Source organism: Zootermopsis nevadensis, unplaced genomic scaffold, assembly GCF_977971745.1.
Source record: "Zootermopsis nevadensis isolate Lab colony 2312 unplaced genomic scaffold, Znev_1.0 Znev_ptg000022l, whole genome shotgun sequence".
NCBI lineage: Eukaryota > Metazoa > Arthropoda > Insecta > Blattodea > Termopsidae > Zootermopsis > Zootermopsis nevadensis.
In genome coordinates, this window is record NW_028259154.1 from 18,437,233 (window position 1) to 18,461,960 (window position 24,728).

The 24,728-nt window shown below is 34.8% G+C and overlaps 2 protein-coding genes and 1 long non-coding RNA gene across 10 annotated transcripts in view; 1 reads left to right on the top strand and 2 right to left on the bottom strand.

The window, feature by feature from the left end:
* LOC110840089 (uncharacterized) overlaps positions 1-15,598 on the top strand; it is a 28,992-nt gene extending 13,394 nt beyond the window's left edge. For both annotated transcript variants that reach the window (XM_022084874.2, XM_022084875.2), the window contains 9 exons: positions 1,565-1,793; positions 2,082-2,282; positions 3,117-3,409; positions 4,150-4,449; positions 5,024-5,296; positions 5,886-6,089; positions 7,237-7,341; positions 7,891-8,109; positions 8,841-15,598. In XM_022084874.2, coding sequence (XP_021940566.1) covers positions 1,565-1,793; positions 2,082-2,282; positions 3,117-3,409; positions 4,150-4,449; positions 5,024-5,296; positions 5,886-6,089; positions 7,237-7,341; positions 7,891-8,109; positions 8,841-10,808 — 3,792 coding nt within the window. In that variant the 3' untranslated portion in view covers positions 10,809-15,598. The remainder of the gene's footprint in view (positions 1-1,564; positions 1,794-2,081; positions 2,283-3,116; positions 3,410-4,149; positions 4,450-5,023; positions 5,297-5,885; positions 6,090-7,236; positions 7,342-7,890; positions 8,110-8,840) is intronic.
* On the bottom strand, positions 1,238-6,036 carry LOC147873041 (uncharacterized). 3 transcript variants are annotated; one of them, XR_015536493.1, is made up of 5 exons: positions 5,899-6,009; positions 4,108-4,466; positions 3,258-3,722; positions 2,068-2,291; positions 1,238-1,761 (listed from the first exon to the last, which is right to left on the bottom strand). It is a non-coding gene; the product is annotated as an uncharacterized LOC147873041 (long non-coding RNA). The 3 variants fall into 3 exon arrangements; XR_015536494.1 differs by lacking the exon at positions 4,108-4,466 and having other exon boundaries at positions 5,899-6,036; XR_015536492.1 differs by having other exon boundaries at positions 3,258-4,466.
* LOC110840090 (thymidine phosphorylase) lies at positions 10,816-24,515 on the bottom strand. Of its 5 annotated transcripts, none has more exons than XR_015536491.1 (11): positions 21,139-21,233; positions 20,510-20,668; positions 19,349-19,429; positions 18,676-18,867; positions 17,156-17,314; positions 15,800-15,918; positions 15,070-15,232; positions 13,842-14,069; positions 12,728-13,031; positions 12,280-12,417; positions 10,816-11,002 (listed from the first exon to the last, which is right to left on the bottom strand). XR_015536491.1 is itself a non-coding variant. In XM_087353651.1 (11 exons), exons 3-10 carry the CDS (start codon positions 20,634-20,636, stop codon positions 12,757-12,759), a joined length of 1,344 nt encoding a protein of 447 aa, XP_087209777.1. In that variant the 5' UTR covers positions 20,637-20,668; positions 21,415-21,488; positions 24,265-24,515; the 3' UTR covers positions 10,816-12,417; positions 12,728-12,756. The 5 variants fall into 5 exon arrangements, 4 of the variants coding, with proteins under 4 accessions (XP_087209777.1, XP_087209776.1, XP_087209778.1 ...); XM_087353651.1 differs by lacking the exon at positions 21,139-21,233 and adding exons at positions 21,415-21,488; positions 24,265-24,515 and having other exon boundaries at positions 10,816-12,417; XM_087353650.1 differs by having other exon boundaries at positions 10,816-12,417.
* Positions 24,516-24,728: the final 213 nt, after the last annotated feature.

The window sequence follows — 24,728 nt, forward strand, 5'->3', positions numbered from 1 at the left end:
CTCCTTATGGCTTATTTAAGAAATAAAATAACCACGTACGATTCCCACGACTGGAAAATAGAAAGGTAGACTGATTTTTATGAACATTGAAAATTTTGCCAAAAAATATAATGCAAGATAAGGAAATATGTAAATCTATTACCATCAGCAATTAATATGCGTATAACAATACGTGGATTCTGTATTAACTCCACGAACGCTTTGGAAAGGAAGCAAGGAATAGATTAAGAAATAAAGAAAGAACTTTGGAGGAAGAAATAAACGAGCTTAAATAAATACATAGGAAAAACTGAAACGAGAAACAGTAATCAGGGTTTGCAACTACTACCCCCCTCACATTCCCAAAACATGTAAATTTCGCGATAAATCATAGCACTGTGAGAAGCGATGCCAGTCGCTTCACGTGCTCTGCAGGAAAGAGCATCTGAGCGAGTCTTATTCATCGATTCGCACTGCCAAATTAACCTTCATTGTTGTCCTCTCCTCGTTCGCTGTCATCCGCTGCGATTACGTTACGAACCGTGGGTCTGGGAAAACCCAGGAAATACAAAGGACTCCAGATTGAGGAAAATCATTTTGTTTAGTGTTAACAGTTTTATGAAGATAACAGATTTCACAGAAATTATTAGATTATTGATTATCAGTTACGGAGTGCAGAGTACCATTCGGCTGTCTTCAATAATATTTCAACTTTGTACTAAATTTAAAATAATTTTGGGGGGAAACTGGCCTAGAATGACTTACTATAAGTATAAATCGGTTTAACACGTCACTAACCACATGCTTTCTTTAATGTTTGGAGTGTGAATAAATGTTTGTTACATACGCAACTACCATTTTAAAGAAACAAATATTATCAAAATTCCCGCAGTTTTACCAAAGCTCCGAGTAAAATGACATACGTACATTCTTCTCACAACTGTAACTGACAATGGGGGGTTCTCGGCTCAGCAGTTAACAAATTCTACACTATAAAGGCTATCATGTTGTGACCTTGAACTTGGAAATGAACACATAAAGAAGGATGAGATGAACAGGGCATGTATGAGAGACAAGAAATACATAAGAAATTTTAGTAGGAACACCTGAAGGGAAGATTCCACTTGGGAGATTTAGAAGAATATGGAAGGATAATATTAAGAAGGCTCATAAAGATAGTGAGAGGGTATGGACTGGATTCATCTGGCTCAGGATAAGGGACAATGACAGGCTTTTATAAATATAATGAATTGCCTACTCAAATCAGAACAGTTTTGTACTCTTGTTGTTGTCAATGTCATCATTGTCACTATTATCATAATTTCTTTTGGAAAGTACATTTTATTTAAATATAGATATTACTTTAAATTTGTTAGATATAACCTTCAAGTTTTACACCATCACCAACAATATTTCATACATTATTTAAAGGAAAGTTTGTAACCTATTTTCATATAAAATTTCTATAGGGAGGAAAAAATTACATTTTGTTTGAGATACATAAACCCTAATTTAAAAACTAAGAGACATTAATTGTAACTCTTGTTTGCCAAACTCAGTTCAGATTAGGACTATATTATTTCAGATGGTGAGGGGCAATTACATGAGGAGTGTCCCCATCCGCCGCCTGCGTCATCCCCTTGAAGAAAGCCCACTTTGGGGGGTTCTGGGAAGTGTCTTTGCTGGAGTCCTGGCACTTGTAGTGGGTCTTCCAGTACTTCTTGCAATATGCATCTTGATACCTTTCTGCCTGCTTGGTCGATGGCTACTGCTTATCATCTTCTGGAACCAACAGACATCTGCAGCTACACAAGGTACCATGAGAACAGCAAATCTCACTGAATACAATCTAGTTTTCATGTCTAAGGTAACCCTTCACTTTATGGACAATATTCTTAAACTCACTGATCTTGATCTGCAATTTTACTTTGTGCACCTCTGTGCCAGAGTGACTATATATTTTGAAAAATGTTAAATGATTTCCATCTTTCCTCTACTGAAGTGTAATAAAAGCATTCAGTTCAAAGCTGACAGTCTCGCATTTAAACAGTTTCTGCAGAGGATGGGACACCATCATAACATACTTACTTTTGTATTTTTAGGTGGTGCACCTGAATCTGTAAGGGGAAATGACGGTCGGTGGCTTGGTTCAGCGTGGCGATACTCCGTCATACATGCAGTGCTGATATTTGAAGCAGGAGCAGGCTTAGATGTTTCTCATCTCCAGAACCTTCTTCTGACAAGAGTAGTCCCTCTCTACCCTCGGCTCACAAGACGACCTGTCCCACTGCCGTTGTCTGCAGGTATATATGCTTGGAAATATACACACAAATTCATATAAATTTTCAAGCACAGAAACTTTCAAAATGTTACATTTGCATATTTAGTCAATGAAAATTAATTTATTTGTGCACATCAAAATTATCGCTCAAGTTATGTTATTGTTTCAAAGAAATTACAATATTCATCAACACTGTAGTTCATACTTTTTAATTTTTAAAAATATCTGAATAAGTAACATAATTTACTTGTTTCATGAAAGGTATAATGATAGCACAACATTCCATCACGGAAGTAATTTAATTTTATCTGCGATATTTGTGTATTCAAGATTATTGTAACCTCTAAACATAATTTCATTTATATGTTAATTCCAAACTTATTTTCATAAATAATCTGAAATTTCTCTAACATTAAATTTAAGAAACTGCTATCATCCATGGAACCCACATGTTCCTTTATGTTCTTCATGTGCAATATCCACACAACCTTATAGAACCAAATTCAAATGATGTTAGTTGGTAACAGTAGCCTATAAAACATACTTCGTACTTAAGTTTTCCAATAGTATCTGATAAAACTTACATTCAACACAACTACCTATGTAGTGCAGCAAAATAAAATGCTTATGAAAAGTAAACTTAAGAAATGGGCATGTTTTTGTTTTTGTTATTATTATTATTGTTGTTGTTGTTATTATTCCATCTATTCACCACTTTATAGGGTATTTACTTCTATGTACTCAAGACAAACCTTGCCCCTGACGTGCACAGTGCAACAGCTGTTTTCAAAATACATTTTGTTTTATTATTATTTGTACATGTGAATCAATTAGCAAACACAGTCAGTATGCTTAGGAGCAGGTCACTGCTGGCTGCCAGACTCGCACTTCTGCATTGATCGTCATGTGTTTGCGGGCCCATCTAAGCTGACTACAGAGAAGCACCTACAGGACTATGTAGGATACCTCCTAGGAGAAGGACTTTCTAATGACAAACCTCCATGGGAACTGCACGTTCTGCAGAGTGTTGGCTGTCATCAGGACACAGTCGTAGTGCTCCGTGTGCATCAAAGTGTTGCAGATGGCATGGCTCTTGTTCGTGTCCTATGCCATTCCCTTGCTGACTGCCAGGTGCTACATGTTCCTCAGGCAAGACATCCAGTCATGTGATAATGTTCAATTTCCATTAATTACAGTTAGTCAGGCACTACATCCCAATTATGTTGGATACTGTCCACTGTTTGCGGTAAATTTAACATACAGCAATGTTTCAGGAGTTGGATCTACCTCCATCTTCAGGTGAAACGTTATTATTATACTGAACATTATGTTTCTACAAGTGACTGGGATTGAAACGAGAAGCCTAAAACATTGTGTATATCAGAAATTGACAATATGCAGCACACTTAATAGTTTAGAAACCACTAGAGAACCATTATGGTTGAAAATCATCTTTATGCATCTGCAAAAAAAAAGACTAGAAAGAATAAAGAATGCAATTTAGAAACTGTTTGAAGAGGCAACTCAAAAGAGCTGAAGATTAACATTTATATGATATAAGTAAGTAGTATGGGCCATATGGAATTTACTTCTTGTTTGTGAACATAAATCACAATAGCCCCTATAAATTCACAGTTTTCATACCAGTACAGAGATTGAGGAAACCTAAAAACACAATGCCAAGGCTAATATTTGGAACTCGCAAGAGATTAGGAGCAACAGCCTAGCAGACATTTGTTTAAGAACAGTAACAAATCATATTCTCTAAGAGAGAATTTCTAATTGAACAAATAATGTTGAATGATGGCTCTGCACAAGTAAGTTGGTTTTATGCTGGTACAACTTACCATATAAAAGTATATTGTAATACAAATAGTGTTTTATTACAGAGGCCACATTTTGGTGCACTGGCATTCACCCTTAACATATTTCGAGCCTGTCTTGTTGGGCCACTCACTCTCCTCTTCTGGCTTCTGCTCACAACTGAGGACTGTAATGCACTGACCCAACGTAAGGGTTGGGCTGGCCAAGTCTCTGTCACTTGGTCAGCTGCCATCACACTCCCAAAAGTGAATCGCATTAAGCAGGTCACCAGGTCCACAGTAAATTGTGTGTTGCTGTCAGCTCTAGCAGGAGCCATTAGGAGGCTACTACAAGGCTGCGGAGTCAAACAGCCACCAGACTTGAAGGTGACAGCATTAATGTACTGTAAGACAAACCACGAGTTTCATTCTAAATCACTGACTGCAAATGAAGTGCTCGCAATTCCAAGAGCACTTATGTGGTCAAAGTTCATCTGAACAAAGTTAACAGTTTACTGATGATATTTGTCAGTGTTCCTCTATCAAAACATATATTACTATAATGTGCATTCCCAACTAACCAGCTGGAATGTTTTAACGTTCTTGATGATGGTGTGATATATTGTGTTAAATTGTTGTTCCGGAATTTGTCCATTGTCTACATGTTGATAAAACCACAACGTTTTGGAAGTTCATTCTACTTCTATTGTCAGTGAAGGAAAACAAAGAAACTATCAGTTAGGCCCCCTAGTCTAACTAGTCAAGCTGAGACTAGCTCAGTTTAAGTCCTCTAAATCTTTCCTCAGTTTATGTATATCTTCACTGAGAAATATCATAAAGATCTTCTGTGGGTGCAAGTATGTCTGTCACACCAGTATCATGCCATTCTTCTTCACATGGTACTATCAACATCAATCTAACACACACATTTACTTTCATAAATTTTCTTCTCTGGTTGTAGATTGTGTTACCAGTTGATCTACGAGCTGATGTGACATCTCCTCATCAGAGTTCTCGTTTAGGGAGTAAGGTGGCACCCGTCGTGGTAGGTTTGCCAGTCGGTGTTGAAGGCGCAGTGCCTCGGCTCTGGGCCATGAGAAGAAATCTTGATTCTCTCAGAACATCTGCAGATCCAGTGGTAGTGTATGTAGCCACTGCTGCTCTAATGGCTTCTGTTCCAGGCAAGGTGGCTAGAGAAGTGCTTTCATCTCTCACTGGCAAAGCTACTTTGCAGGTAAATTTACGAAGGGAAACATGCCACCCCATATTTGAAGTTTCTTTACCAGTAACCATAACATCTGTGCAAACCTCTGAGGTATGAAGAAATATTAGAATTATGTAATGTATTGAACATTCATGTGGCAGCATATGGTAACTTAAAAAAATATGAAACTTTTCATAAGATTATCTGTTTGTAGAATGTAAAATAATAACATAACAAATATTGGAAAACTAATTAAGTTTTAATTTTTATAACAGTAGCTGATGGACCACTGTAGCCATTTACTAAATTTGATAGTGTTCTATATATAAATAATGAAAGAATGACTGATGATAGAATAACAAAAAATAGTTTAAAATATTAACCTAGAAGAACAACAATCTTCTGAAGACATCTATAGAGATAAAATTATTTAACTTTATAATAACCAGAATATGGAATGTTATGGGGAAAAAGAGAATGATAATGGTGGTAGTGGTGAAGATGATGATGATGAAGATGATACAAAGTGTGGTAAGGGTGAAACTGGCAGAACTGACTGCTGTGGTGAAACCGTGTTCTCACATGGCTGAATCCTGGAATCAAAGTAATATGATTGCAGTTTAGCTCATTACCGGGACCAACATCCACACTACTGGTTGGTGGACATCCTCTTAAGGGAGTGTATCCACTGTTGCCAGCACAGAACAGTTTGGGGCTTGCAGTGTCAGTCTTCACATATGCTGACCAGGTGTATGTGGCCATCATATCAGACAGTACCCTTGGTCCAGCTGCCAGCACACTGCTACATCATCTTCACTGTCAAGTGAGTGGATTTCTACAGATTAATAAAAAATGCTGATTAAGTGGACGTCACCTAGATGACGATGACGATGATGATGATCTGGGTTCTGACACTATGCAGATTTGTAGGCAGATACCAGTGTTTCAGAGAAATAGACTGTCTTTGTCTCCAGACCTAAAGTAGTGGTCTCTTGGGTTGACACCATGCAGTCTGCACATTTTACCAATGTTCCTTTTGACATCCTGGTAACCACCTACAAGGCTTCAAAACCCAGAATACCACAATCCACATTTTTACCACCTTGAAAACCTCAAATCTCATTACTAATCAATCATAACCTTTTACAAATGTGCTAAACAGTAAGGCCAACATGAGCTGATGTCTTACTTAATAATTCATTAGTATAGATCTCACCAAAAATTGTGAAATATTTCTCTATCACAGTGACATGGGGTCTCAAAGTGCAACATTAGACTTATACAGTTTCTCTTATTATGGACTACCCCTACTGTTGACAGTATTCATAGCAGGAAAAGCCTCTGGTAGAAACCCATGTATGGAAATAAATACTGAATATTTCAAAAGGAAACACTGAAAATAACACTAAATTCTTCAACTGCTTTATGAACTTCCTCATTTAGGATTTTACTTGTACACTGAGGAAAAACTGGGGCAAAAATTATATAAAAGTGACAAACAAATTGATTGTTATGATATTTAACTTTTTGCTGTACCATTTAAATGCACTGTGTTCTGACATTATCAGAAAATTTAATTTAAAAACTATCTACACTATATAATGTAGTATTAACTAGGAATATTTAATTTTAGTGTCCTATTATGTTACCAGTTCTAAACACAGTAATCAGTGATTGCAGATAGAAATTAATCACATTTATTTATATCCAATATCACAAGACCTTCTGTAACAGTTTTCTCTGAATGAGTTGTAATTATCCTTCCTCCAACTATTTCTGTAAAATGTAACAATTACCAACTGATCTCACATGAATCTTCAAATTCCAGACTGAATATGTTATAAGTATCTGGTGATCCTTTTCTCTCATCTTCATGGTAGTTTACCCCTCCTTATGGCATTTACTTAAAAAAAATCAACATTACATCAAAGCAAATCTTCAGGTCTTACAAAACTTTCTTTTCGTTACAGATTGAACTGCTATGGCAATTACTTCTGCACAGACGTGTACCAGGAGAATCTAGATCCCATGTTGTTCTCCGGCGAACTGGTGTTACAGGCTCGCCTGTACGAGAGGTACATCTCTATCTGAATGAAAATCACTTACAAGACAAAAGACTTTTTAATTTCCTACACAAAAACAAAAAACAGTAAACAAGTGAATGAAATTATCAGGTATTCTTAGAATACTGTGAGGAATGAAAACTCTTACTTTTTTTGGTAATATCTTCACAAAGCCATTTGTTCTTTCTTCTGTTTCCTTTTGTATTTGTTTCCAATTCATTCCAATTTTCCAGACATCCATTTTCATATTGTCATAACACACTGCGCTGTCTCTCATTACTCACTAGGTCATTTTATTTAGTTTCATGCTTAACACTGCCCTTGATGTTGCCATATTACATTAACACACCAAAGTTTGCCATCATACACCCATTGTATGTTTTCAAGTTGTAATCGGGCTTTACCAAAGCCAAATTTGGTAAATATTTTCCAGGGATCTTATCAGATGTCACAATCGTGTATCACCATGACCAGCACTGTTCATTATATACTAGCTACAACACTAATGGACATCTTCATTATCTGATACATAAATAAAGTTTTTAACTTGTTCCATTTCAGTTACGCCTTCGATTAACATGTGTCCAGGAAGAAGTACAGCGTCTTCAAACATGCCAAAGCCCTAGCCAGCAGCAAAATGGTCAAAGTTCAGAATCATCAGAAACAGAACAGCAGGATGCAACACATCTTCAGAATCTCAAAACTGAGTTCTCAGAATTACTGTCTGAGTTGCACAGACGGAACTCAGCAGCAGTTGGAGGCAACTCACCTCTCTTTGAAGTTAGTATAAAAAGTTTATATACTATTTAGCAGAATTATTCAGTGAGGACTTACTTCATATTACCATATGCAGCTTCCCAAAGTATATTCTGCATTTTAATTTACTGAACTCATCATTGTGGTTCCTCCAGCATAACAATTAGTTGTGGGGTAATAACCTGTTAACAGATACATACAGTTTAATAATACATGTGCAATTACCATTCTATTCCACTGTTATTATTGATGTTTCTTGCTTAAGTTATTTCAAATTTATAAATATGTTATGAATATTATCATACAATGCTTTAAAATAGAACAATAGTTTGCAGGAATTTCATACCAAACTTATAATTTTCAGGCATTTTACAATGCAGCATTAAATACATATTACTTTAATTTGTAATGGGCTTTTTTACTGGATTTACCATGCTCCTGATAAACTAAATATTATTATTAGATGAGAACAGAAACAAATTCACAGAAATAATTATGAAATAGCAATATGTGAACTGGTCATTCTTCCTTCTCAAGGAACAGTTTATTGACAAAATGGTAAATAAGTCAGTAATTAATGTGGTTAAATTGTTTTTACACACTGTCATTACTGCTGCTGCAACTGTCCTTGCATAAGGATTGTATGCTGAATGTAGAAAATGTGTTAATCCAAATGACAACAAACAACTTTCCTTCCTTTCTAACAAAGGACTTCATGAAAACATTAACTGTGGCATGTTTCTGTTTTGTTGAAGGATGAAGAGGTAGGAGGCGAGTTATGGCGTCCAAGGCGTAGAGCCATGTCCTGCTCTTCGTCCCGTCATTCCAGTCGTTCATTAGTGGGACTTCTGTCAACTGCAAGACCTGCCAGTTTTATAGAATCATATTCTGGTAGAAGTCCGACAAATCCTTCCAGCCCTATTGCATACAGACCTACAACAAGTGAACACATTCTCCCGGGCTCCACTAGGCCTGCCAGCTACACAGACCCACATTCAAATTCAAGTCCTATTGGTCAAGCTGTTCCTCTTTTGTGCAGAGCTGCAGCAAGTGAATGTACATTGCCAGGTACTGTCGGTTCAATCAGCCCTGAAGAACTCCTTTGCAATAAAGACAACCCAGTGAGCCAAATCAAACACGTACCACCAACAGTCAGCCATCTACTGCATCACTCCACTTTCTGTAGTGAAAATATTACAGTTATTTCAGAACATCCATCAGAAGTAAGAAACTGTGAGGACAACATGTCAACGTTATCTGTCAGTACAGTCAAGTCTTGCATTAAACTAAACTCTTCAAATATTGATACTACAAGTACTGTGCTTCAAAATAAATACCTTGGTAATGATAGAGGAATTGAGAACTGTGAAGCAGCTACTGAAATTGAAGATATTACTAGCAGCAGAGGAGCTGAAATAGACGTACATATATCTTCATATATTTCTCCAAATTTATCCAATTCAGATGGCACAACTATTATAGAAATTGCTCAGAACCCTTTAACATCTCATAATGTTAGTCAAACTTCTGGTGTCAAATCTTCAATAGAACTAAACATATTAAGTAATGATGATATGTCTTATTCCACATATCTTACCAGGAATCAGGATAAACTAAGCTCTAATAAATCAATCATTGTTACTTATCCACAGTATTCTCCAACAATATCACCAGAACATAATACTGTGAAATATTTAAAAGATTCTATGAAGTCCATACAATCAAATGGTGCACAATCCATGCCAACTGCCAATGATAAGAACAACAAAGGCAATACAGTAATAGATATACAAGAACAACAATCCTGTTCAGACAATACTTTTGCTCAACATGTATCCTGCAATGAATCGAATGCCATAAGAGTGATAAAATCTAAATACCCTAGATCAGCTACACTGAAGGGACAAATAGATGACAAAGATAAAAACAGTTTAGTCAGTGATACTGTACATTCAACTGATCTGACATGCAATATAAGTCCCTTAACAGATACTAATGTACAATATTCACCTCCATGCCTACACGTCAAAACAGAAAACATCCAAAATCAAGAACCATGTTCAGCTGATGCTACCATAGGTCAAACTGTAATTGATTCTAATATCAGCACAATCAGATATCTCAACACAGACATATATATGCATTTGCACAAAGCAAATATACTTCATGGTCAAGTAAATGTTGAAAGTAACAGCCAGAAAGAAGTGAGACATCCCACCCTAAACAAAACAATGAATTCTGCATCAGTATCAAACACATTTCACCATTCACGAAACACGGGAAAACCATACATTCACAACAACCAAGACTGTGTAGCCACATTAGCCAGACCTTATAGACAAAACTGTGAAACTCCCCAGAATTCTGTTACAATAGATCACTGTAGGAGTGAAGAAGTCCCTGATGCTGAAACGTGTTCAGTTACTCCTGCTTTGACAATTCAGACCGATACCGTACAAAGCTCGAGTGTTTTGGAATCAGTATGCAGTCCATTGACTCCAATAAGCAATTCAACAGCAACTGGAGAACAGACAACTGGCTATCAAATAATGGAATCATCTGATACAAGTTTAACATTGTCGCTGGTTACTTCAGAATCTACACATAGCTCCATAAGCATTACATCCATATCATCTGGAAATACTATGAATTCTTCCAGCACATTTCCTCCAAGTGCAGCTGGAAGTCCAGTACATTCAGACTACACAAACAAAAAAGATTAATCAAAGATCAGTGAAACAAAAATATATTTATTTACTTACATTCATATAAAATTTGTATATATTCCAAAGTAACACGGTTCAAATGGAAATCTTTTCAAAATCTTCCTAAAATGTTTCCAATTTATGTGAGTTGTCTGAGCTGTAGTGGGAGCTACAGTTATGAATAAAATATTTCTGTTATACCAGTTCTGAAACTAATAATGATTATGGGATTAGAGTAATAAATTTGCCACATCAATAAAACCAAACTATCAAGAGTGCAATGTCTCCACATCGCTTGGGCTTGAGAAAATAGAGATAATAAAAAAATTTCAGCCGGACAGAATCTAACTTAGATTTACATTGAACTTACACATTTAACTGACTGCGTATTTAGTCACAAATGTGATTGGAAGTTTTTCAGGTGTATGACTCAATATAAGAAAGTGTTTGCACATTCATAATAGAGTACCATATTACTGTAGAGCAGAACAATACAAAGAAGAATACAAATAAAAGACTACACTAAAATGCACTACAGACGATGCAGTATTACAAATTAATAAGCTACAATATCACTGAAAAAGCAAGAAACTAAGCTTGTGAAGTAATTATAATTATGGATTTGAAACATTTTTCAACTATCTGAAACATAAGAGGAAGGAAGTAAATGATTGTCAATATACATGGCTTCCCACGCACTGCATAATTTATATGTTGTTGTTAACACTAGCACAACTGATTTAAAGATTTTTTAATGAAGAGTAAATTTGTGTTAAATTCACAATCTTGTATTTTCTGTTAGTTACATCCATATACTATATAAATTATCTTGGAGAGAATAGATGGGAAATTTTTAAATGTTAATTTAACATCTACCATTTCAAATCTGGAGAGTATGGCTCAACACTTGAATAAAACTCCTGATATGTCATTTTGTCTATACCAGTAATCAATATTAACATTAAGCCTTTGACAAGGACAATCTTACTGTCTATCTAAGATGGCTGTCTTTAAAGATACTAAGTAGTTTATCATCTTATCTGTGATTAATGTTCAAACTATCTATAAAAAAATTATTTACCTCTATGTACATAACTGTTAAAGAGGTTCATAAATTTGTGTGGTGTACACATTTATTACCAGTATGACTGTGTTAGTTTAACTAATACAGAAAACAGTCATGAAAAATGTCTGATTACCTACTAGAGTAATTTCTCTGGAATTACAAAAAACAAAGTAAAGCATTTCTTCAAATACAACAGTCTTCTAATATTTAATGTATCATTATGACAGTTTTCATGGATGCTTACTAGGATTTCAATATCACTCATTTCAGTGAACTTTGATATTCTGAGATGTCAGAAAGTACACATTATAAACACTTCCATATATAAGTATAGAGAATGAATAAAAATGATTAGGTTAGTATAAAAATTGTATGTTCTATTGGAATGTAATCTACATCAGGATATATCAAATTCTTCCTTACTCTTCATTCAGGTCTGCAGTCATGATTCTCTGCATCTACCAAGAGCTCCTTGTTTCCAACCATATCAGCTTTTCTTAACACCAGACTATAAAAGCTAGTCATCATATTCATGCCCTTCTTCTGATCTTCAGTGCCAAACTGTGAATATTAAAAGTTTATCCTGATATAAACAGTGCATTTTTGGGTTGGTACACGCTGTAATACAGTATTGGCACCCGTCCTTCAAAACATTTTACAGGAAATTTAAATTATATATAATTAACAACAACAATAATAATGAGGGGACCTTCAAAACAACATTGTATCTGTGGAAATAATGTCTCTTACTCTGTGTTATATTAATAGCAGAGAGAGAGTTAATTATATTTACTTACAAAATTATTCAGTATAAACAATGTTTTCATAACCCTTGTTTACATTACAAAACATTAAACAGTAACACACTTACCATACAGACATGCATCTTTGTAGGAAATCTTACATAATATCTATAATGAGGGAAGGCACTGTTTCATCTAATCCATCTGATATGATGATGGCTTCCTCTAGCTGTCGACGAATATTTTCATTGAGTGTGGAAGAATTATGATGGACTTCCATCAGTCCTTCTCCTTTTTCCACCTTTTCACCCTGCACATGCAGAAGTCTGATCCCCACTGCATAATCAATAGGTTCATCTGCCTTACTGCGTCCAGCTCCCAGTTTCCAAGCAGCTTTTGCCACCCCCAGTGAATCCAGTTTTGTTATAATTCCTGAAGCCCATATGAGAATCAAAAAAGCATACAAATTTAAACTTAGATAAAATGAAGCCTTTCAACAGCGCTTTGTCCCTAAACTTACTGAAAACTGATGTGTTAATGTTAACAGAACAGTGGTCCAACTTACACTGTAAACACAGCTAGTATAAGTTGTTCAAAGTGGCTCTGAGTGGTAAAGCACCAGTAGCATTTTGAAAATCATAACTCTGTGCCCACTTAAAAAGTGAAAAGCTTATTTACCATTTACAAATCAAAATTTGTAGTACTACTAACTTTAGCAGCAACAGTATTGTTGAAAGCCTGTTACAAACATTATTATATTGAACTAAGGTAGAATAGCTTGTCACCCCAGGCATTTAGACCACTTCTGGGTCTATTTTGTATCCCTGGTCTTGTTATGGTCCTTCAAAGAACCTGACTGCACTGCAACAACTAGAATTAACCCAAATGAGTCCCTCCTAATATCTATCAGCTATAGCAATACAGAGCCAAAGATCTCTAATCTATGTCCAGTTCATGTTCAGCAATGCTAGAGTACATGATAGGAGAAATCCTTCTCCAGCCCACATTTCCTACACTTGGCACTTTCTGAGAGGTCCATGAGTTGCAAGTATTATGAAAAGTTTCATAACAGGTGTCCTACCATCTTCACAGAACACAGAATTCCTACATGTATGCCAGACATCTTGTTTTGGTTTCAATTTATTTTTGGTTTGTTTTTAGCACTGGTTCTACAAAGCAGTTACTGTTCACCCATGCATATTAAACAGAATTAGTAGAGTTATAACCGGTATTGTACATTACCTGAAGAAACAGCCCTAATGATGGTGATATGTTCTTGGGAAACAGAAGGCAAAACACTCCACACATCTCCTAGACACAGAGCTGTTGCAGTCACTTCAGCAACACCTTGACAAATCAGCATCAAGCGGAATTTCTCCAAAGCTTCACCAGAGTTTAAAACCTTTAATATGGTTTGTTTTCCTTCATTTAAAGTTTCAACACGACCTTTCATCTCTAAAATAATTCCTCCTGAAATACATATCATATACATGAAACATCTCTCCCATAGCCGTTTAGTGGCAGCAGCCATTTGAATGGTGTCATACCCTGAGGACAGAGGAGATTTAGGCCACACATGTGTCTGTATCATGTGATGAAATTGAGGTCTGTACCACATGCAGAGATTGCCACCAAAGGGTTAAGCAAAATATGTTACTTCATTCAAATTATTTTACCAGCAACTGTAGCATAGTCAAAATCTGTTGTTACAAAGAAGTGAACTGCAGATCACACTTTCAGTCCATATATCCATCGTTGTCTTTGCTCCATGACTGCTGAATAGTGTTCTAGCTGTTTTTTAAAAATGTTAAGAAAATTATGTGAATTTTGGCTTGTAAATACTTGGCAGTTTCTTAATCAATTACATGTTACACACTGGTATTATACCACTGATTGTTATACAGATTCTTCCTATTAGTAACTAACAGGATTCATTTTTCTGTTATGTGCAAATAATGAATGGAAATTTTAAGTCATGTAAATAACTATACATAGAAGAGACTGACAAGAGAAATTAAGATGATTATAAACGTCCATTCATCTGTATTGTCATATGTAATAATGTCGATATGGATAGACACGTACTGATAAAATTTGGATGAAACATATACAATTTTGTCTCACAATTGACAACATGACTTTCTGCTTTCATAAGGAGACCTAAGTAAATCTGAGATGCATTTAAATAAATGCTGAATGAGCTGAAAAATTATTCAAGCAGATGCTGTAGCAACTAATGAGATTAATATTCTACAGTGGTACTTATTCACATAAGAAATATGATCTGTACAACTGCCATCAAATAATTGCATAAACTTTGTTAAAGTACCCATATGAAATAAACATATTTGTAACATGATTTTGCCAGTCATGTTTAGATGTACTCACTACACTCTATCAAAGAAATTTAATCAACTAAATAACAATCAGAATTCTGGTACAAGACATACATAAAGAATTTCTTACTCACCGAGAGTTGTGACAAGTTCAACAATATCATGAGGGCCATTCCCCTTTAAGCAGTCTATTGCCTCAGCCACTTCTAGGGAATTACCCACAGCTCGACCAAGAGGAGTATCCATGTTTGTGAGAGCACAACGTGTTTGAACACCTAAACCAGCTGACACATTTATCTACAAATCATTGAATGAGTACTTCAAAATTGGAAACAATAACTTTCTATAAGAAATTCAACATACCAAAAATTACAATTTCTTTACCGAAGTATCATATCTATTAAAACATTCTCTTACACTTTACATTGTATGATATTATGCATTCTAGCTAAATGTGTCAAATATGGCATTGTATAACCCAGGTTTAATTCGTATAATTTTAAATTATGCAATTTAACTTCGTGATTAAATACTGAGATACTGTCACAATTTATAAACTAATTCTCCTGTATGTAAACAACCAAATATGTTATGAAACTGTCTGAAAATCATGGTTTTGTAACTCTTAAATATTTAAGAAATAAAAGGTATAACAAAAAGAAATTTCAGTGATCAACTAACAAATCAAACCAAATTAAGAATACACAACAGAAGAAAAGAAGACCACTCTAACAATATTCAGCGAAGCATACAAATTATGAAGCTACACATTAAGTAATTTTCTCAGTGTTGTACTATCATCTACGGTAATTTTAAGAAGCAACATTTTTAGAAAGAACTCTTTAGACTGACAGGTTAACTCACAAGCATTGAAGCCAAATTACGAGCTTGAGTTTCATCTTTGAAGAACGCAGCAGATCCAACTTTGACATCCATTATTAGTGTCTTTGTTCCTTCTGCAACTTTCTTAGAAATAATGGAGGCTGAGAAGTCAAAGTGAAAATTATAAATATTAAAACAAAATAAAGTTTGTAAGACTTGAGGTTCTCACAGCGGTGAATATGAAGATTTCTGTCTTCTGGGTTATTGCGCTGTGTAGTCTGGTCGATGTTAACCAACGTTTCAGAGGTCATACTGCCTCCGTCATCAGGGTGATGAATATTCATCGCCCTGATGACGGAGGCAGTATGACCTCTGAAACGTTGGTTAACATCGACCAGACTACACAGCGCAATAACCCAGAAGACAGAAATCTTCAAAATAAAGTTTAAGGAAAAGTCACAATAATATTACATATCACTACAATTACAGAAATAGACCCAACTCTAAATTTTAGGTAATGTAACATGTATTGACAGTTAAAGAGACAATTACAACTGAAAATCTATTCTCTGCATGGCACAGAGGAGAAACTAAAAATGTTTCTGAAACTTCCAACTGCATGTTGAACAATGTGGTGTAAAACTTGCATTTTGGTTGTCAATCCTGTTTAATATTTATGAGGCCCACAATTTGAATCTCAGCATACATACCAATTGTCTTGACTGAGATGTTTTGTGCTTTTCTCTACAGGAAAAGCATCTAGAAACAGGCTATGACTCTATCTATATACTTCTGAGATCACTATTCACAATTTCATTTCTTTATATATGCTCTATTAAAAAAAATTCCATCAGTAGCTCAAACTATACAGCATAAAATGACATTATTAATGAGCAATAAGTTGGAAAGAACATGGAAGGAAGCGATTTTAGCCTATCTGAGGTACTGTCCTGGTATATGCCTAAAAAGACTAAACAATATCAAAAAGAAGAAAAACCTTGGCTAATCTCCAGGCTGAGATTTTAACCTGGAATTTTCTAAATAGAAAGCATGAGTGCTAACCACTTGACCACAAAATTCAGTACCATTCATACTTAACCTGTCATTCATTTGATATTATATTTCCATTTTATAGTACTGTTTAAACTTTATTGTCTGAGTGTTGTGGCTTAAGCATGATTCAGCTGGCTGTAAATTGTACTAGCATACCAATTAACCATTAACCTAGGAATTAAAGTCTAGTCTTCAGCCCTTAGTACAGGGGTTTAAATTCTCTCTTCCCATACAATAAGGGCTAATAAAAGAATGGGACAGAGTGAACACATTTATAGACCTATCCTTTTCTTTCACTGAGTACAGCCCAATTTTAATAAAAAATATGTATACTGATAAACAGACCTACACACAGTGGTATACTGTCCACAGTAGCTGTTACATCTCTGCGTTTATAAAGTTCTTTGTCACCAGGTGCCAGAGTCTCTGTTGGCCCCGCAATAAAGCAACCTGCTGTCTTCAGTGCATAATGCATCTCGTTCTCTGATAACTGCACACAGTAACCTAAAAGAGAGTATTTGCCTGTCTTAATAACCAGATATCTATAACATAGCTGTGAGGGAACCAATAAAAAAAATCTCAACATTATTAGTTTTCTATACTATTATTTCAATTAATGACAGTAATTAATAAACTTGATATAGACTAATAGACATTGCCATGCTCTTATAATCTAAGAAAAAAGAATGAAATGCTATTTAACTGATATATGTTTGTGAAATATAACTAGAATTTGTTATCATACTTAAACAAGGAAATCTGCTGTTAATTTCCGTATATCTAATTTTCTTCATAAATCTAAACTTAAAAATTTTAAACCAATTATACTACTCATATCAAGAGAATTTATGTCATTATGTTTACAATGAACTTTAAAAACACTTCTTTTGAACCCTCATGCCAAACCATAGATATCTCCTTGCCATGTCAGCACCATTCCTATGAAACAAATTCACCACACGAAATACTCAAATACACCAAACACACGACAGTGATAGAAATTAATATTACTAATACCATAGTGTCTTTGCATGTCCTTTGCAAATTTAGAGTTGGACACCCTGGCACAAACAAAAAACTGTAAATTACAATGGCCTCATACTTGTTTACAGCATATATATTCTTAAATACTTTTAGATTTTCTACTATGGTTATACAAGCCAATTTTTCAAATGCTTACTTGCATTACTTTGTTATTCTTCCTCAACAAAATAAACAATTTCATTCCGAGACAACTGTGAGCAATTTATGCTAGTACTGCTTACAACATAAGAAATCCATATTCAGACTAGGTATGTTAAACTTCAACATGACCTATTACTCATTAACAGAAGTGTAAGTGGAGTGTAAAGTAAGATCAGACAATGAAAACTTATCACCACACATGAAGGCATTAGGGAGATAAAAATAAAACATTCACATATTTCAAAACTTGACAGTAATTGAAAGGTAAGTGAGAAGCTTCATGTTCTGGCTGATTTTAATACCAAAGAAAGAACTCCTCAACCAACTGGATAAGAAATAACTCTGGCCCCAGAGTTGTTCTAAATAAATCAATTCTTAGCCATCTAGTTCACAGCCCATAATTTTATTTGCTGATATATCATGTGTCCACTAAAAAACAAAATTTTAGCTGTCCCATTCAAAGCATGTCACTTCACTAAGTTATAATGGTTCATTGATAACATTCAATGACCATGAAAACTACTAACGGGATATCTAGTTAACACAGAATACAAGATATCTTTTGCAGTATGAGCTACACAATTATTTACTATCTTCAATTCATTTGATTTTTTGTGATGAATCACTGATTACACATCACTTATATTTGCTTAGTATTTATTCATATACTGATAAAGTACCTGGGATGCTTTCCAGCTTGTCCAGTGTACCACCTGTGTGTTCCAGGCCTCTGCCTGATATCATAGGCACTTTGAAGTCACATGCTGCCAGAGCAGGTGCTAGAACCAGGGATATTTTGTCTCCACAGCCGCCTGTACTGTGTTTGTCCACCAACAAGTCTTTCCACTCAGGGTTCCATTGAAGTTGATCACCTAACAAAGTTCAACCAAACATCAGCGCTCTTCTCATCACTAAGCATAATAAACTCGTTAATGGTAGTCACTCAACAGTGACTTAAGTCCTTGCATGTTATGCATGAACAAGCCACTTCTCTGAATAACTCACTAACTTCAGTGTTCTACAATATCAGTAACTAAATATTTCTCCAACCTCTCTGTGCTCAGATGTTTTACTGATAAAAGTTACATTGTTCCCTCAATTTTAATACTTTGCCATGCCCAACAAAGGAGACAATCATAAAATGTAATGTCCTGTCATTCTTAATATACTAAAATAAAATAGATAAATGATGTTTAAATAAAGTGAACAGGGCTGAATTTAAATAGCTTGGAAAATAATTAAGGTGGTGTATAACACTGTTCTGTCATATATTGACAATATAAATGTCAAGTTCATTGGTTGCTAGAAAGATTAAAATTAATTGAATCCAAAATTTATATAGTTGTAAGTCACCTGAGTGGACCATTGCTGTAGTAAGGCTTACTGTCTCTTGATCTGTAAGACTGTTCAGATACATGGCCATTAGCATAGCTCCTGTAATAAAATCAATATACAATTAAATATGCATGTTTCTTGATGAGTATGTTAGCTTTAAGAAAACATTACAAGTTATTTTACATGGATGTTAAACTTGGTCTCTGTCTAAGGGAAGAATACAAATGAAGAAAAAATTTTAACAGGATACTGGGGAGAATTTTTGAACCTAAGAAAAGGAAAATAATGGGAGGTTAGAGAAAACTGCATGGAAGAGATGAGAAAAGCATATAAAGAAAGGAAAGAGACCTCTTGAGAGACCTAGGCATAGATGGATCTTACAGAAATATGGTGCAATAGTATGGTTGAATTTATTTAGCTCAGAATACATAACAGAGACCAGCAATAGGCTCTTGTAAATACAGTAATAAACTTTCAGATTTCCTGCACCACAGAGTTAGTTAGCTGAAAACACTTACTATTTGTTTGTAGCATTTAAAGATCTCACAGGATAGGCACATAAAATGGCGGTTGTCGTCTGGTTTGTAGCAGTGTGTAGTCTGGTAGAAGTTTATCTCTGAAACACTAATAAACTTCTACCAGACTACATGGTGCTACAACCCAGAAGACAACCATCTTTGGACTCACTGCCATGAAAACTTCAAACCCTACTGATCAGGCACACTACTCACACCATTAACAGTTTGCATTTATAACATATTAGCATTTAATTTTCACTCCTTTTGCCTTAATTAATTATAATATTTCACAGTGTTAGATCTATAAATGGCTAAAAGGATAAGACTACCTCACTTATTTTTAAATGTTCATTGAATACTGGAAGGCTGGGTATACTAGTGAGAATTAATAAATTGTATATTAGTTATTAGTGTGTTTCATCACCAAAGATGATTAGGTGTCAGTGATGTGTGGTGTTCAACAAATTTGGCCTATGTGGCTTTGTAGTATTGGTAATGATACAGATAACTGTGTACAGAAAATAAAATATCAAAGGAAATAACAATTGCCTGTTTCTATCAATTGCAAAACACAATATTTCATGTCCTATACTAAATTTTAAGCATTCAGACCTACTCCTTACTATGCTTCAGGCTTCACAGTTTTACCCAAATTAATTACCAGTCTGACAGTCCTGTGCTCTTCCATTTACCACACTCTGGATGAACAAATGTATCTCTTCCGATGTAAGTTCATCACCATTCCGTTTCTTCTGAAGCAATTCAGGGATACTTATAATGTCAGACATCCTTGTACTTAATGATTAAATCTTATCACAACCTGTAAAATACAAACAATGACATATTGGGAGAAATTTTAAAAGGTTTGAAATTTCAAATTATTTGAGCATGGAAAAAAAGTAAGAAGAAAAAACACCTAAAAGTTACAGTTAATCCAAGAAACAACTCAAAATAAAGTGACTGAAGAAGCTTGACCTCTCATCTACTTTGTGAGATTTCTGATTCTCACATTGTGCAACAACCCAAAAGACAGCTACCTTCCCATCTATAATACTTTGTTTCTATTTAATTCTTATTTTCTTATTCCAGTTAACTTAATTTATCAAGAAGCACAAATCTCAATTTTAAGGATGATCAAATCATACTTTAGTTATCAAACTGTAAAATCAAAAAACCTTTTTATAAGAATATAATTAAGGACATTAATTCAGACTAAATGTACTATAAAACAGAATATAACAGAACAGAATATTGTAGAATAGAATAATATAACAAAATACAAAACCTTACTGTTGTGCAGGATCAAAGATAAAACTGCTGAAACTGACAGAAACACACTGCAAATAACTTTATGATGTAATCCGTAACAGCAATAAATATGGGAGTGTTTCCTTCTCAGTGATAAGATAAAACAAGTGACAAGATGGGTTATCTGTAAGCAAGTAGAGACCTCCAACTCTATGATTCATCTTTCACAATTCACTAAATTTTCAAGCACACATGTGTGCTCAGTAAGTATCAATTTAAAATACAAAATTTCTGCCAGTAAACAAATCATATACTTACTTCATGGAGCTGAGTTCTTCCTGAGAAGCCAACAGTCATTCAGCAACCAAAAAAATTTCCACATTATATGGAACCTGAAAGATAATTGCTGTGTTCACAAGAGCCTGCTATTGGTACTTATCCTGAACCAAATGAAATCAGTCCATACCACACCATCCTATTTCTCTAAAATCCATTTTAATATTATCCTCCCAACTTCATCTAGGTTTTTCTAGTTGTCTCTTTCCTTCTGGTTTGCCCAACAAAACCCTGTATTCACTCCTTTCCACTCCCATGTGGACTACATGCCATGCCCATCTTATCCTTCTTGACTATATCAGTCTAATTATACTTGGCAAGGAGTACATCTTGTGCCATCTATGTACTCATCACCATGAGGACCTCAAATCCTAATTATACTATAATATATGATAAAATTATATATTTTAGAATTCAGAATGTTTAACTAAAATATGCAACTTTTATATACATTTTAGTTAAACATTCTGAATAATTAGGATTTGAGGTTCTCATGGTGGTGAATAAAAAGATGGCTGTCTTCTGGGTTTTAGCGCTGTGTAGTCTGGCAGACGAGACCAGACCAGACTACAAAGAGATACAACCCAAAGACAGCCATCTTAATTCTTAATAATGCAGGATACCACTACTAAATTATCCTTCCTGCATACTCCAAAATTCAATAATTTTGATTTCCTAAATTTTATTTATATTTGGGCATTACAGAGAATAATGAAAATAAAAATTTCAAAACCATAATAAATATGGAAAACCACCTACTGTGTTAGTTTTGACATGTACGTCCACATTTAATATGATCAAAACTATGAGACTGATGTTGATCAAAATGTATACAGTAGACTCAGAGTACATTTTATCATACCATTTTGGTTTAGGTTTAGCTTGTGTTATTTTTAAAATGAAGTAATTCCTGAGTCTTTTAATAGATGTTCATAAGATGTAATATGTGATACTAACATTATACACATTACCATATAAATTTTTGCTTACTTTAATCCATTTTGAGAGTCACTTTACATATGTACCTAATTTATCTATTATACAGCTATTTGTATTTCTCTGAGAGATTTACTTGAAATAAATTTTACCTTCCTTTTATTCAACATGACCTTTGAGAACTCCATGGTCTATATTAGAAAACATGTAAGAAAAGAAGAATGTTCATGGAGCGAATAGTGAGAATGAGAGTTAGTTAAGTCAAATTTTAAGGGATGCACCCTGGTGTGTGTTGAATGTCAGGTTGCTAGTCCGTCTGCTGTCATCATTTAAGTCTATCCACTCTCGACTTAAATTTACTATGAAAAAAGAACATACACCATCAGTTTTCTAGATCTAACCATCAAGAAGAATAACAGAAAACTTTAACACAATATCTTTAGGAAACCAACCACAATTGACATTATCATCCTCAATAACTAATGCCACCCTCAAGACCATAAAAGAGATACTACAAACTATATATGTTAAACAGAGCATATACATATTCATCATCCATAAATAACAAAGAAATGGAAATGGAAACCATCAAAACCATTCTTCACAACAATGATTATCCCCCATACCATATAAAATATCTCCTCTAACTTAATATGATCAAAGAATTCTTCAAACCCAGACAGACATAAAAAATGGGCTACATTTATTTATATTGGACATCAGAACAGAAAACTCACAAACCTCTTCAAAAACGTAGGAATCGATATTAGTTTCATACTGTCGAACACTATATATAGACACTTAAAACAACAAACATAACAAAAGAGGAATTTACCAGCTAACTTGCCAAGACTGCCATTAATATTATATAGGGAAAACAAGCAGAAATTTAGAAATCAGATTCAAGGACTATAACATGAATATAAAATCTAACAAACCTAACACAGAATTTTCTCAACATATTCTACAAAATGGACCCTCATATGGCACCTTGGAAGATACAATGAAAAATCTCAAAGGACAAAAAAGGCAGTTACATGAACATACCAGAAAAATTCCACATACACAGTAGCATTAAAATGGCATTCATTTAAACCAAACAAACCCAGACAGCAACAACCCCACTTTTGAAATCCTGACAGACTACAATAATACCTAACATCATTCTCTCCATCCACCATCATTAAATATCTTACCAACCCTACTCCATCCCCATCCACCTAGATCTACCCTTCCACATCAACCATCAACATCACCATAAACTACAGTTTTCCACTGGTCACTACACCTACATAGTCCACTTTATTAAAACAGGTAATCCACTTACGACACAGTCCATAACATGGTAAAGTCAACAACAGAAAATGTATATACAAATTAGCAGTCACATCTATTAGTTTCAAACACTTAAAGAGAATCACCTGAAGATGACCAATTAAGGTCTAAAAATGTAGTGTATTCTTAATAAACAGTGAAACTATAACCAAGAATTGTTTTGTTGATGGACTGTCAACCTCATGTTAACAAGTCACTCAAGGAATAATGTAAAGCTGGCATCTCAACAAACGCTTGAATTAGACACACCACTGAAGACGAAGAACAGATACTCCCTACAAGTACATGTATTAAGGCATATATTAAGTAACTTAATCAACTTTATAATGAGCAGTGACAAAAGAGTATATGTGGACGTTGTCCTGAGACCTTTCATTTCAGTCCTTCAAAGTCTCATCTTAGACTTCCTATTGTTCACTTTCCAAAAAAATTACTCTAAACCTGCATGCATTTTTGTACCTTTCACCCCAACTTGAACTAAGTGTTCAGTCCACTATAACCTCTTGCACTCAGCTATTACAGGAACTAAAGAAAAATACATAAAATATACAAAGTACCCACTCCCACGCTTGACAGCTATCTCCTATGTATTGCCGTTCAGAGTATCTTTGCTGGTGGCGATCTGCAAAAATGAAGGGTGGCGTACACTGATTAGCTGTATTCGGAAGGCAAAAGATGCCACCAGCGAAATTCCACGTCACTAACTGTGTTGACATTCCAAAGTGTAAATGATGCGGCAGGACAATTGAGAACACGAGTCACGTAGTCATCGCCTCTCCGCCCTCAGATGCAGAAAAACTGATGACAATGGTAGCTCCATCACCTGCAAATGGTACTCCTATAATGTAAATATAAAGCTGTCCCACTTTACGCCACGTAGGCACATGAGGGTATGAGAATTGTAGCTCCTATTCATTCTTAACAGGACAGTTGATACGATATTGCGTTTACACAATTTTACCTCAAAATCAGCAATCAATTATGGCAGTGAAATATGGATTTTAAACAAAATCTATGCTCGAAAA